We start from the raw sequence: 16290 nt of genomic DNA, 5'->3' as shown, positions 1-16290 counted from the left end.
TAACTGTGCCTGTGCATATATCCATTTCCTTCCATCTTTACTTATTCCCATTTTCACTCTCTTGTTTGTGACAACATATTATTTATGTGCTTCAGTCTTCTGGGCTCTTGTCTTACAAAGATTTAACTTCTGTTTTAGTTCTTTCCTACTGTTAATTTCATTTCACATGTCATCAGAGATCCATTACTGCTTTTGGTGTGTCTTTAACACTAAGATGTTCTTTCCATCATCTAGATAGCTGTCTGTAAGTTTTGCCGACCTGTCTCATTTCCTTTCTGCATAAAGTTTTAACCGTCCCACATCTGGTTTGTGTGTGTGTGTGTGTGTGTGTGTGTGTGTGTGTGTGTGTGTTGCTCCTGTGATTGAGCTTGGTTCTAGTTCCCACTATCTTCAATCAGAACTCAGCTAAACTAGGTGTTGGTCACTTGCAACACCCACACCTCTATTATTCTGCCATTTAGCAGAGAGTGTTGAAACTTATGGCTTATGAGTATGTGATCTATCCATTTTACCTTATAGCAGTTGCAATATTGGAGCAGTGTGCCTCCAATGACTAGGTCATGTCCAGTGCACATGTCTATCAGCAGTTCATCATTTGTATTTCTATTCCCAATGCCGTGTACAACCATGATATGTCCAAACCCTTTGTTTTCTGAATCAACTTTTGTGTTCAAGTCTCCCATTAAAATTTTTGTGTCTCTACATTTAATTTGGCTAAGGACTCCATTTAGTTCTGTATAAAATGCATCTTTTAATATTCCCACAGCTGCTTTTGTAGGTGTATAGCATTTCATTACAGTGATATTTCACACATTTGTTCGAAAGCATGTGGTTATTATCCTTTCTGACACTGGTTTGCACTCCAGAAAGTTCCTTTTGCAATTTTTAGATAATAAGAGCCCTACACCATTCCTATAAATTGCATATTCACCTGTCTATCCTACATACAGCAGCACTCCACCATTTTGTGTTTGAACTTCCCCAGATTTTAGACACCTTATTTCACTTAGTCCCAATGTATCCAATCTGTAGTTCTTCATCTTTTTCTCCACCTCTCTTAACCTGCCAAGGTTTTATTTCAAGACATTAGTCCTTGGATTGCTTGTCTTCACTGTGACTACAGAATGCTATCCATCCCTCCACACTGAGGCTGACGTGCGTCACCCTTGTTCTTGTTACCAAGGATCTTCCGCTGCCCATATTAGGGGACTGTGTCTGTTGCCACATACTCACAGAAAGAAAGAGGAAAGGATAAGATACTAGACAGGTTGTTGTGGGACACACTTTGCCTGGATCCTTTATGGAGACCTGCCTGGCATGGGAGACCGTGGTGACAGTTAGACTACCTCTGGTACAGGCCTCCGCTTCATTGGAACACACAAACTGCCTCACCCAAATGGACAGTGTTTCGTTGTGGCAGTGTCTGCTGAGAAGATACCATTCCAACATGAATTAGCAGTAGCCAAAATTGTTGTTTTGACAGATGACAGGTCAATTACAATACAACAGCTATGGTTTTGCATTGCACATTACACCATTTGTATTGTTCAATTTATGTGACTGCACAAGTTTGGCAGTCAGCTCAGCATAGCAGATTTAGTGGATTGCAAAAGGTGAGTGTGTAACACTGGTATTCTGTACATCATTCTTCAACACTGTGTGTCTGTAAGATCACAGAAAAGGACTGGCTTGCTATAATCAAAAAGGGGATTCAGTGTACAAGACAAACACTACATGCTATTTCAGAGAAAAAGTACCATCTACATCTACAGATGATTGCATACCCCAATGAGATTTGTGGTTTGTTAAGATTATGGTCAAGAGTGATCCCACAGGAGGAGTGCAGTGGAAAACTTCAACCTTCTTGGATTCTTCCCTGTACCTCAAGAAGTCATCAAGAGACTAATATCCCGCAGATTGTACATCCTTTCTAAATTCATAAACAGGGTGTACCTTTATGGCTGATAGTAAGCAACATTGGTGCTCCTACATATGACTTAGCTAAACATCTTGTTCTGGTACTGAGTCCATTTGTGGGAGATTGTTTGCATCTCATTGACAGTTTGGTTGATTTCACCCATAACTCTGGGCCATTTCATCTAAGCAACTCAGATAGCACTATTAGTTTTGAGGTGGACATCACAGATTTTTTCTGACATGCCCTTTATTCAACTTGTGTTATGTTTAAGAAGGAATTTTCTGAACAGACTAATTGCATTGTCATGCAAAGTCCTCTTTTCTTTTGATGGCCTTCTATTTTGAAGAGTAAGTCTTGAAACCAGCAGCTCATATAACAACCATTTTTTAAAGTCATGTTGATGGTACTTTCCTGTTGTGGCCTGATAAAGAGGACAAATTAATGAGTTTTTACAACATCTCAACTCCATTCGTAAAAATATTCAGGTTACCATGGAAACAGAAAGGTGATTATTTGTCATACATGGATGTTCAGGTTAGATGAAAGAATGATGCCTCTGTGGGTTATAATACGTATTCTAATCCACTCACACAGATTTGTATTTAAAACCTATTGAAATTTATTTATTCATTTATTTAGGCATCCAGTAAATCTCTACAGATTGTGGGATGTCATTTGTATGTCACACACACACACACACACACGCACACACACACACACACACACACACACACACACACACACAAACACAGGTTAGATAAAACTTCAAAATTTATTTTAATAGTACAACAAATTCATTATATTTTAACTTGCTGTAGCAGCAATAGTAGTTTTTGCATATCCATGCTTCATGTCTGTTGCACTTCACATGGTTTAAAAATGCTGACACTGAATGGAAGCAGTGATCTAATAAGAATGCCCTAAGGGATTTGTGAAACAGAGAAAATTAAGAAATAACTTTAATTTTATGTGGCAGACTATTGTACATTTGTATTGTGCTATTTGTGCTGGCAGTTTTAAAGGCTGCTATTGACACTAATAAGTAACATTTATCATGTTCATAAATTTAGTAAAAAGTGTGTACCCTTGTTTCTTCAATCTATTAAAATGTGTATTTATATATCTAGACAGTAATGATAGCCAAAATTAGTGGAGTCCAAACAGTAATTTGTGACAAATACTTTAAATTTTTGGTCTCTCCTTTACCTTTTCTGCTTTCAGTATTACTCACTTAGTTTTCTCTCTCTCTCTCTCTCTTCTCTCTTTCTCTTCTCTCTTGTTTATGGCACATGCCACATCACAATGTTCATTGTTAACATTAACTATGGAGCATGTAACTAGATAGTTAGCTGACAAGCTTCCTACTGCTTTTGAAAATGCATGATTACAATCAGTACATTTAATTTGTGAGACAACATTGGAAAACCTAATGTAATTCATTTTGATGTAAAACCTATTGAAATTTATTTATTCATTTATTTAGGCATCCAGTAAATCTCTACAGATTGTGGGGTGTCATTTGTATGTCACACACACACACACACACACACACACACACACACACACACACACACACACAGGTTAGATAAAAATTCAAAATTTATTTTAATAGCACAACAAATTCATTATATTTTATCTTGCTGTAACAGCAGTAGTAGTTTTTGCATATCCTTGCTTCATGTCTGTTGCACTTCACATGGTTTAAAAGTACTGACACTGAATGGGAGCAGTGATCTAATAAGAATGCCCTAAGGGACTTGTGAAACAGAGAAAATTAAGAAACAACTTTAATTTTATGTGGCAGACTATTGTACATTTGTATTGCGCTATTTGTGCTGGTGATTTTAAAGGCTGCTGTCCTTACTGACTGCACATGGAGTTTGTCTTTTTGCTAGGTATTATGTTCATGTACATTACAGTTTTTATTTATCTCTTTGATATTTTTCCTCACATATTTACGATTATCTAGAATAAAAAGATAGGGGAGAGGGAAAATGGAAGACTTCTGAAAGAGGGGCCCACATGAGTCAGTCTGTTTCACATGACACATTGCTCTTATAGCTCCTTTTTGGCTCAGAAAGATTACTGACCTAGCAGCTGCACCTCCCCATTCCATACTGTGGAACTGGGCAAAGTATGCAATTCTAACAATGTGCAAGCTTGCTTTGTGTGCAAGTAAGCGTAGGCTGTAGCATACTTTCTTCAGTGTTGTATTTGTTTTTGTTATACGTGTCTGCCATTTAAAATCATTTTGAAGTGATATGCTTAAAAATTTTGTTTGCAGTGAGTGTGTAATTCCACTGGCATTTATTGTCATAGAAGTGTCACAGGCTTTCCCTTTCAAACAGAAATTAAACACAGTTGTTTTGGAGGTGTTTATCATTAGTTTATTTCCCCCAAACCAGTCATTTAGCTGGTCTGTAGCTTTATTTATGTTTTCTTGTAGTAGTGTTTGTGTTTCCCCATTAAGAAGGATACTTTTGTCTTCCACAAACAAAATATTTAGTTGCGATTCTATACTGACATCTAGGTCATTTATATATTAAAGAAAAGAATTGACCTGAAAATGGATCTTCGAGGGACTCCAGTTGTCATTATTCCTGTATCTGAAAAGTATGTTCTAGTGCGATCATTTAGTTCATATGTTATTACTACTTTTTGTTACCATTTTGTCAGGTACGAGGAGAACTATTTTAATGCGGGTTCTTTAATGCCAGACTTTATGAGTTTTTTCAACAGGATTCTGTGGTCCAAAATGTCAAAAGCTTTGCTTAGATGTAAGAAAATACCAGCAGCATTTTGTTTACTATCCAGTGCTTCTAGAGCATTTTGTAAGCAATTATATATGGCACAGGTCGTAGATTTATTTTTCTGAAAACTTTGTTGGGCATCAGCAAGGATTTTGTTCTTATCCAGAAATTCCATTAATCTGTTATACATGAAACTTTCAATGAGTCTGGCAGAAACTGATAATAATGAGACCGGTCTATAGTTTTCCAAATTTGCTTTGTCACCTTTTTTATGAATAGGGACCAGTCTTTCAATTTTAAGACAGTCAGGAAAGGTTCCAGTCTCAAGATGAGTCCATTACCTTGGCAAGGGGTGTTGCAATGTTTATAATACATTCCTTTATGATGAAGTCTGGAACACAGTCAATTCCTGAGGATGTTTTTCTGAAAGTTTTTGCTATGTGAGAGATTTCATTCAGGGATGTGTAACAGAGATTGAGTGGAGGCAACTGCTTATAGATTAGTATATTGAACTCAAATAACAGCATTGAAATTGCCTGTTGTTAATAATAGACATATTATTAGTCACTTCAGTGAGAAACATCTTAGTAGTTTTTAGAAAATTTGCTACTTGTCTAATAGGTGACTTTCTTTCTTTCTTTCTTTTGATTGCACCTATAACTGCGGTTGCGCAGGGTCTTCGTGGTTAGGTACAGATTTGGCAGTGTTAATGTTAAGGGGTGGCCGGATGCCCTTCCTGCCGCCACCCCATACCTTCTGTGGCAGAATTAGTGTACCCCAGATGTCTGCATCTAGTGTTATCCATGGAATAGAGTGAACATGTTCAGATGTCTGGGAGTCATGATGTCTACGAGTCATGTAACTGTGGTGGGTCATGGGGACCAGCCGGGCGGTATTCACTGATTGGTATATGGAAAACTCCGTACAAACCACATCCGGGCTGGCTGGCACACCTGCCCACATTTTTAATCTGCCGGGCAGATTCAATCTGAAGCCAGCGTGCCTATTTGAGTCCAGGAGGCAGTGCATTAGCACTCTTGGCTAACGTGGCAGGTTTGTCTAATAGGTGACTCCTCCCTCATTATTTCATTAGCTGGGTACACATTATGTAATATGATTCTTTTGTCTCAGTTGTGACATTTCCAGAAACCTGTTTATTACATGTTTGAGAGCTTAATCACGCTTAAATACATGGTACATTGGTTTTGGAGAATGTACTCCTGTTCTTCCAACGGTTTAAAAGTATAGATATGATGTGTAACTCTGCAAACAGATTTTTCTGTTTATGTTTTGAGGAAAAAAATTTCACATTATCAAAGGCTTATTTATGTAATGTTTCACAAGGGTCATGTTTATGATAATAGGAAACCAAAATGTCATATCTGCATGTGCACTTGTAAGATAGGCATTCATTATGTTTTTCTCTGTAGAATAAGTCAAGTGTTTTGTACAGTTGAATGATATCCCATTTTTTATTTTTTTGATAACAAAAAAATATTTATGCTTTCTTATTTGTGTAAAACAAATGATTTTCCCAGTTGATGGTGTCAAGTTTATTAGTTAATAGCTTAAATTTGTCTCTATGCCAAATGAGTGGAGATAAAAGTTAAGATATTACAGGACTTTCGGGAAGATTACCTTTTAGTATTGCATGTACAACATTCAAGATATGGTTGTATATTACTTCTGCATACATAATTTTACAAATATGCTGCGGAAGATAATGGTATTCAATGGTCAGATTAAATCTAGACAAATTGAAGAAATGTTTTAAAATAAATAAATATATTTACAGACAACATTCACTTGATTGAACGTAATTTATAAGACATTACTGCAAATGAATAAAACACATTTATTCTTTTGTGCAGTGAACTGGTTTCGTCGGGAGTATGGCAGAACTGAATCTACTGACAGCCAAGAAGGCAGCGATTCTCCCATTGAAGGAGGTTTTGTTCGACAGACATCTCTGCAACAGACTCCTAAGCAGGGACCACACAAAGGTGCAGCAAGGTGAGCAGAATATAATGTTAGTATAAACATGGGGTGTTTGAACATTACAATTAATTCTGAAACATTGAGTTCACTCTTGGCTCTTTACATGACTTTATGACAATACCTCCATTTCTTAACATGGACAGTGAATAGTATAAAATTAGCTGTAGATCCCAAAGTATTCACGAGATGTGCATAACATAACTGACCCTCAACAATGATTTATGTGAAACATCCTGGCAGATTAAAACTATGCTGGAACAGGTCTGCAACCTGTGACCTTTGCCTGTTGCACCAGGTGCTTTATCTACTGAGCTGTCCAAGGCCAACTCATGGCCCAACATTACAGATTTTCTTCCACAGTTTTAATCTGCCAGGAAGTTTAAAATCAGTGCACACCCAACTTAAAAGTAAAAATTCATTCTGGAAACAGATTCTCCAAGCTGTGGGCAATTCATGTCTCAGCTATTATATCCTTTCTTCCAGAAAAGTAGCATGAATGGTCACAGGTTTGTTCGACCAGTGGAGATGCTGAAGAAGCTGAGATAACAAATACTTGAAGATAGATGCAAACTATTCTATGAAGAACTAGTTTTAAGCAAGAAATATATTACACCCTCCTATCTATTGCTTCTAAGGAGTGTGAAAATAAGATTATAACAATTACAGTGCATGATCAGTCGTCTTTCCCACATCCATTGTGAGTGGATGAGGAAGAAGCAAGGGATCTAGAGCCATGAGAAGTACCCTATGCCACGCACTTGACAGTGGTTTGCACAGATATTGATGTAAATATTGATTGTAGAGATTTCTTCATTGTGAAATAATTGTTTTTCTTATTGATTGCTAATTTTTTCCCAGTTTATGTAGCCAATGATTCAAATATAACCAGAGAATTTGGTCTCTACATTTTTCAAAAGAAGGAACTCCTTATAGTCATTTCAAAGACCTAAGCCAGGCATTACTGAATTATATAATAAATATTCAAGAATTGAGTGTCACGTGTCAACTCACTGCTTTTTGATGAAGATATATGTTTATTCCCATATATTTTATTCCAGGTGTTGAAGTAAATGTACCATTATTTATATTTTTCTGAATTACACTTAATCACTTAATATAGGATTTTCTTTACATTCCTGAAATCTGTACACATATAGGAATCTAAATGCTAGGAGATAATTGGCAGCTTTTCAATGTAACAGAGGAACCATCATTGTTTTATAAAGTAGCCCACTTTTGTGCTATTTTTCATATATTAAATGTAGGCCAAGAACAAAGAAATAGTCTTTATCATTTAAATGGTATTTAATTAATCCCATTTCAGATTCTATGGATGAATATATGAATAACTTTGCAGCTTTAAGTACCCTAAGGCATTTATTTTATTTCATCTGCGGAAAAACAGCATTAATTCTCATTTGAAGAAATAATTTTACATTTTCCATTGTTATGCTGTATTTTATGTTTACATGTTTTAATATAATTAATTTATTGTTTGTTCTCAGTATTTTGCTTTAAATTAAGAAAGTAGTCTCTATTAGCGCCTTAATATACTTTCCAGCCATGTTGGCCAGACCTTGCAAAAAGCAAAGAAACGAGTAGAAGATCAGCTGAACAAATTTGGTTTTGGAAAAGGCAAGAAGAAAGATGGGGGTGTGGAAGAGACAGCTGGAAGTTGTAAGTACCATATGTTTACTTATACATTCATTGGATTTATTTTATCATTAAGGAGAATTGTTTTTGAACATGGTAATTTCTTGTCCCTTTTAAGGAGACAAATTTGTATCTCTTTGCCCTTTTGCTATCTCAACCTTCTGTTTTATTCTCTATCATCTTCATGTTGTACTCCTGTTTAGTCCTAAGTACAGAATAAAATGAGTCATCATTTTCAAGCTTTGTTTTTTTGTCCTGTGGAGCAGAGTGTGAAATGTTTTTGTGGCTGCTTTTAGCTGTCTAAGAAAAGCTGTGGTTCCCTTTTATAGGAAGTTGAATGGACATGATAATCAATAATGAGACATTCTGAATAATCCTAAAATGCTGCTCTTTGCTCTTAAAGAACAAAAAAATCCTAAGTTTGAAATTTTTTGCCTGTACCTCGTAGGAGGAAAGCCTTATTAAGAATTGGTGCATAATAGAATTATAAAACATTTTGTTAAAATTCAATCATTTATGAAATCATTACTATCGACCACATGTTTCAGATAAGTGGAAATAAGTGACCCATTTTTATTTTGTTATACGTACTGCAACAATTCTGTCATTATACAAATATGAAAATGTTGAAATACTATATACAGTAATTAATTAAAAAACAAACCGCCATGATTGGTGACTTAACCTAGGCAATTTAAATGTTTTAGCCATTCTTTTTGCTCAGCTGATACAAATACTGCAGGGTTATTGTGTATTGTTGTTCTTCTCTGCTTCTATCAGATTCATATTTTCAAAGTTTATCCATTGCTAATGAATTATCTTGTTTTACAGACATGAGTCGACGAAATTCTCTGGAAACAGGATACCACTCAAGGGATTCAGAATTCGTTGTATTGAAGGAACGTAAACTTGTTCCACTTCGACCGGTGTTAGAAGGCATGCAGAGATTTGCATTCTTGCTAGAAACAAACCAACCCGGCTCTGTACCTGATCCTCCCCTTCTGGCAGCCTCGCTTGATTTGGTAACTATTGTAAATTTGCTATTTACAACTCTCCTCCATCCCCCCTCCATCTTTTGCTTCTATAAAAATTGCTGTCTAATATACATCACATAAATAGTTTTACCAAGAAGCAAACAATCATGTTGATTCAGAATTGTCAGGTGAGGTCTCTGTTGTAATAAGTAACAGAAGTTCACTTTGTATGCTTGTTGGCATACATGACATATTTGAGAACTACTATAATGTTCCCTTGAGTTGCATTTAATATTGTTCCTTCATATTGCATTAATATATTGTGTATTAATATCATGAGAGTCAATAATTGTGAACACATGAAAATTTTTGGTTCGAACCAAAGATATGATTTGAATGTAAGAAAGCTTATGTTACTGAAGACTGGAGAGATAAATTTACTTTTAATGTGATGGGTGTTACTGTTTATTGTAAAACTACAACCTAATATCATGGCACTCTCAATATTATGAAGACTTGAGTGGTGTTTTAAATTAATGGGCACCTTTGTTGAAAACGTTAATTCACTCAAATCAGTATCAGTAAAAGGCAGAAGAACTGTCATTGCTAAAATCTAAGAGCACCAGAAATCATGCATTATCACAAAACCAAACACCGTTCAAGTTAGCTCTTAAAAATTCAAGTTTGTGGTTTGAGTCACTGACTAAATCTGCAACTACTTCCTGAGATTTTAGTGATAGGTGTTTCCTGTGTTATATACCTATGCCAAAAGGTTTCTGAGCCCATTTTAATAGAAAATACATCTCTAACTCATTTTTCAAATGTACTAAATCTTCAGTTATGACATGCTTAGCCGAATCAAAATCAAATTTACCATCAGCAATAAATTCATTTATTTGTGAAAACATTTCAAGTGAGATATTCCTCTAACACATATACACAACAGTACCTGGTTGGATATTCTTTCTGCACTTAATTTGCTTAGTAGCAGATGATATAGATGCAAGATTTTTGCACATCCTTGCATTAATGTTTTACTCTTTACAGAATTCTTTGCTGCAATTTGTTTCATGTTTCTTTCCACCCATATACATTTTTATTAAATTTTGTAATATTACTTTTTACAAATTCGCATAGTTCTAGTATATACAGGCTGCCAAGGGGTAGGATGAGCAACTTTTGGAAGAGAGGTCTGCAGCTATCAGTCGGCTTTGCCTTGTTCATTATCCTTATAGCTCGATTTTAGGTGAGGAGGATGTTTGGGCTATGTGTAGAGTCTTCCCAGAATATAATACCATACTGCATTACACTGTGGAATTGTGCATAGTAGGCTGTGTGAACAGTTTCCGGCCTTGTGTAGTATGCAAGGATTCGTAGGGCATAGCACACTTGGTTTAGCTTACTATTAGTTTTATTAATGTGTGTTTGCCATTTTAGATTATCCTGAATCCATAGGCCTAGAAATCTTGTTTCTGTTTTTGGGGATATTTGGGATCCATGTAATTTCATTTCAGGCATAATTTTATTTGATCTTAGGTGGAAAATTAGCTAAGTGGTTTTCTTTGTGTTAACTATGAGCTTGTTTTTCTCAAACCAATCACCAAGTATGTCTGTATTTCCATTTATGGCCTCTTGGAGTTCATGTTCATTTTTTCTTGTTATGAGGATACTGGTATCATCTGTGAAGAGTGTACTGGTGCTGGCATTGATGTTTGACGGTAGGTCATTTATGTACACAAGGAAGAGCACTGGTCCAAGTATTGAGCCTTGGGGCACACCTTGTGTAATATTGCAATAGTCAGAGTAGTATGTTTCGATATGTCCTTGGTTGTTATGTTTTATTGACACTTTTTGTTTCCTATTTGTCAGGTATGAGCTGAACCAGTTTAGTGGGATGCCTCTGATGCCATATGACTCCAGTTTGTTGAGAAGAATCTTGTGGTCTATGACATCAAATGCCTTGGACAGATCTAGGAAGAGCCCAACTGCTTTTTGTTTTTTGTCTTGAGCATCTAGGGTGCAGTGTAAATACTCATTTATGGCAGTTGTCATGGATTTGTTTTTTCTGAAAGTGTGCTGGGCATCAGATAGTATCTGGTTCTTATCACGAAAATTTATTAGTATTTGGTGAACTAGTCTCTCCGAAAGTTTACCAAACACAGGTAACAGCGATAAGGGTCTGTAATTTTCTGCATTGAGTTTTTCACCTTTCTTAAAGACTGGGATGACTTTAGCCACTTTCATGCATTTTGGAAATGTACCTGCCATCAACGATGAGTTGTACACATTTGAGAGTGGGAGAGCTCTTTTGTTTATGGAGTTTTTGATGATAAAATCTGAGATGTCATCGATTCCAATGATAATTTATTCTTGAGGTACTTTGCACTTAGTACAATTTCCTCAGGAGTAGTTTCCCAGAAGAATATAGATTCTGCAGGAATTGTTATTTTGTTTTGTCTGTTGGGTGTGGGTTTGTTGAAGCTTTGTAACAGATTTTTGACAATATTTTCATAGTAATTGTTGAAGATATTTGCAATTTCTTGTGGATTAGTAACTCTGGTGTTGATAAGCAACCAGTAAAAATATTACTATATTGCCTGCATTTTTCACTTTAACATGAAATCCAGCTATTCTTCCTGTCATTTCCGTTCAGATTCAGCTTCAGATTCTTTATTGCCATTGACCACGTACAGTAGAATAGGCTTTTACAGTGACAGTAAGATAAAATATTGATCACATTACACGTAAAAATTAAATATCTTATATACAGCTATAATATCAATTATTAATATCAATATTGTCAATATCATAGAACTCTTTTGTATGATAACATGGGTTTTTTGTTAGCCAGTCATAAAATTTTATTTTGAACTTTTTAAAAGGCAAGGATCGAGCGGCAAGAGGAATTTTGTTAAAAATTTTGAGGGCATTAACTTTATGAGAGTTTCCTGTTATTGCTAGTGTGTGGCTTGGAATGTCAATGTTTGCCTTATTTCCAGTATCGTGTTTGCAAATTGTTGCCATGACAATACATTCTCTAATGTTATTCCTGACAACATCAAAGAATGTGCGCTTTCAGCACATGCTGCTGCACATTTATTCCATTTCATCAAAATACTCATTCACTTGTTGATAAATTAGATGTAACATGTCAGGCCTGTTTCGTCTATTGGTAAATATCTAGACATGGAACCAAGAAGTTGTGGAATTGAATCCTGCATTTTTAACCTAGCCTTCTCCTCTCCACAATGTGAGGAGTCACCAGAAATGACACCTGGTTTGGATTCCATGTTAAACTGTAAGTCCCCTTTCCCCACTGGGATAAACGGGGTTGGTTAGAGACTCCCAAGTCGCCCAAGTAGCGTCCAATAGAATGAGTTGCACCAGGGTAGTGAACTACATGAAATTTTATTTTATTTTGTCTGCAATATGCTCCACTAATAACTGACAACTCTCATCTGAAAAATACTGGGGTGTTCCAGCATCAGACAATTTACCTATGTGAATTGCAGATTTCAAACTTTCCTTGATTCTCAGAATAAGCTGCAAACACTGGTCATTTCTAATTTCCAAAATATTTCTGATAACACTCACCCCCTCTTCCCCCCACACACATGACCCCAGAATAATTTCAGTCATTCTTACTGCCACTAGTAACACATAATATTCAACTGTAGTATATGATTTCTTGGCGTTTGGGGTTAAGCAAGAGACTCCATAGGATGATCGTAAGTGCTTCATATCAATCAGTGTACGAGATTCTACAGACTCATTTTGGATTTTCCCAGATTCCAGCAGCTGCTTAGAAAACTTTTACAGATTTATTGGAAGAGAAAGCATTTTTTTGTAAATAGATGTTTTGTTTAATTTTGCGAGTTTCAGGCATCAACCAACCAAGCATGTGGCAGTAAATGTAAATCTAAATTATTGGATAAACACTCGCTGTCGCCCCCTCCCTCCCCCCTCCACTCTCTCTCTCTCTCTTACACACACACACACACACACACACACACACACACACACACACACACACACACACAAACACACACACTCACTCACACTCTTAAGTCATGCAAGCCCAGCTAACACACCCAAGGTCACTGTTGTCTTTAAGCATTGAGACCCAACTGTGGTGAACAGCAAATGGGATGAGGAGGGGGGAATGAGAGGAAGATGGAAAGAGAAAGAAAGAGAGTTGTTGTTGTTGTGGTCTGGTTTGATGCAGCTCTCCATGCTACTCTATCCTGTGCAAGCTTCTTCATCTCCCAGTACGTACTGCAACCTACATCCTTCTGAATCTTCTTAGTGTATTCATCTCTTAGTCTCCCTCTACGATTTTTACCCTCCACGCTGCCCTCCAATACTAAATTGGTGATCCCTTGATGCCTCAGGACATGTCCTACCAACCGATCCCTTCTTCTAGTCAAGTTGTGCCACAAACTCCTCTTCTCCCCAATCCTATTCAGTACCTCCTCGTTAGTTATGTGATCTACCCATCTAATCTTCAGCATTCTTCTGTAGCACCACACTTCGAAAGTTTCTATTCTCTTCTTGTCCAAACTATTTATCGTCCATGTTTCACTTCCATGCATGGCTACATTCCATACAAATACTTTCAGAAATGACTTCCTGACACTTAAATCTATACTTGATGTTAACAAATTTCTCTTCTTCATAAACGCTTTCCTTTCCATTGCCAGTCTACATTTTATATCCTCTCTACTTCGACCTTCATCAGTTATTTTGCTCCCCAAATAGCAAAACTCCTTTACTACTTTAAGTGTCTCATTTCCTAATCTAATTCCCTCAGCATCACCCGACTTAATTTGACTACATTCCATTATCCTCGTTTTGCTTTTGTTGATGTTCATCTTATATCGTCCTTTCAAGACACTGTCCATTCCGTTGAAACTGCTCTTCCAAGTCCTTTGCTGTCTCTGACAGAATTACAATGTCATCGGCGAACCTCATAGTTTTTATTTCTTCTCCGTGGATTTTAATACCTACTCCGAATTTTTCTTTTGTTTCCTTTACTGCTTGCTCATTATACAGATTGAACAATATCAGGGAGAGGCTACAACCCTGTCTCACTCCCTTCCCAACCACTGCTTCCTTTTCATGCCCCTCGACCCTTATTACTGCCATCTGGTTTCTATACAAATTGTAAATAGCCTTTCGCTCCCTGTATCTTACCCCCCCCCCCCCCCCCCCTGCTCTTTTCAGAATTTGAAAGAGAGTATTAGAGTATTCCAGTCAACATTGTCAAAAGCTTTCTCTAAGTCTACAAATGCTAGAAACGTAGGTTTGCCTTTTCTTAATCTAGCTTCTAAAATAAGTCGTAGGGTCAGTATTGCCTCATGTGTTCCCATATTTCTACGGAATCCAAACTGATCTTCCCTGAGGTCGGCTTCTACCAGTTTTTCAATTCGTCTGTAAAGAATTCGCGTTAGTATTTTGCAGCTGTGACTTATTAAACTGATAGTTCAGTAATTTTCACATCTGTCAACGCCTGCTTTCTTTGGGATTAGAATTATTATATTCTTCTTGAAGTCTGAGGGTATTTCGCCTGTCTCACACGTTTTGCTCACCAGATGGTAGAGTTTTGTCAGGACTGGCTCTCCCCAGGCTGCCAGTAGTTCTAATGGAATGTTGTCTACTCCCGGGGCCTTGTATCAACTTAGGTCTTTCAGTGCTCTATCAAACTCTTCACACAGTATCATATCTCCCATTTCATCTTCATCTACATTCTCTTCCATTTCTATAATATTGTCCTCAAGTACTGTGATGGACATAGCGCCCCCACAGAGAGTACCTCTGCCGTTGTGAACCAGTACCTTCAACCTGTTATCCACAGCCTACCCTCCTACATAAAAGACACAAACCACTTCCTCTACTAGTCCAGTCCACGAAGGAAAATTAGGGGAAAATATCTGTGTAGTCACAAATTTTCGTACAGTGATACGAAGCAGTGCCATGAGCACTATACTAGATATGCTAACTGGTGAAGTGTGATCATCATGGTGAAGGGAAGTGTGTTTAAAGGTTACTTTTTTTTTAGTTTTTCTTGAATAACTCAAAAATATCAGTTTCCTAGTACAAAATTAGACTACATTAAATTCTACAAAAAGGTCCTATTCGTTTTTCTTCTGGAATTAGTAGAGGTAGAAAAATGGTAGATTGTTAGAAATAGTGTTGTAATTGTAGGAAATTAATGTTTATTGTTAAACAAAGTCATTCAATACAGTTCTGCACTGCTGTGTTATGAACAAAATACAATTGTATGGAATGTCAGACCAATGGTGTGATTGGGCTGAGGAGTTTCTAGCAAACAGTACACAACATGTCAGTTTGACTGGAGAGAAGTCTCCAGACATAAAAGTAACTTTGGACATGCCCTAAGGGAGTGTTACAATATTTCCCTCAATATTAGTTTATTTCTCTGTTCTCTGATTATAACATCTCCACTACTTAGTGTTAATGGAGTAGTGATGTGAACTTCTATCTTGAGGCTCCTAGGCAAATAATAAACTTTTTCTGTGCATACAATATAAGCTTTGATTACAGTGGTTATCATTGCAGTTATTTTTTACTATTATAATGAATATCAAAGAGGACCTTGAATGTGGCTGTCATCTCATAACATTTGCTTACTCTATGGCTAATAGACTGTGGTGACTGGCACTATGAAGATCCAGATCAAGTGAAAAAGATGATACCATGGTCTCATTATTCTATAAACTCAAATAAATAAACATATTTACATGAATTTATTGAAATATAGTAATCATTATGACATAAAGATTGTTGTTGTTGTTGTGGTCAGTCCTGAGACTGGTTTGATGCAGCTCTCCATGCTACTCTATCCTGTGCAAGCATTTTCATCTCCCAGACAGAAAGATAGGAAATACTAAAATACATGCCTGTCATGTCCCAGGTAAAAAAAGATAGCTGTGTTCCAGCAGTATTTGTAGCACTAAAAGCATAACACCGTCCATTT

The 16290-nt window shown here is 36.6% G+C and overlaps 1 protein-coding gene across 1 annotated transcript in view; it reads left to right on the top strand.

The window, feature by feature from the left end:
• The window catches only part of LOC126416075 (protein unc-80 homolog), a 1008688-nt gene that overhangs the window by 504098 nt on the left and 488300 nt on the right, over window positions 1–16290 (top strand). The window contains exons 25-27 of the mRNA XM_050083557.1: window positions 6540–6681; window positions 8228–8343; window positions 9151–9341. Of these exons, the coding sequence (XP_049939514.1) occupies window positions 6540–6681; window positions 8228–8343; window positions 9151–9341 (449 nt within the window). The remainder of the gene's footprint in view (window positions 1–6539; window positions 6682–8227; window positions 8344–9150; window positions 9342–16290) is intronic.

This window comes from Schistocerca serialis, chromosome 8, assembly GCF_023864345.2.
Source record: "Schistocerca serialis cubense isolate TAMUIC-IGC-003099 chromosome 8, iqSchSeri2.2, whole genome shotgun sequence".
Lineage (NCBI taxonomy): Eukaryota > Metazoa > Arthropoda > Insecta > Orthoptera > Acrididae > Schistocerca > Schistocerca serialis.
This window is presented reverse-complemented; position numbering and strand designations above follow the sequence as displayed.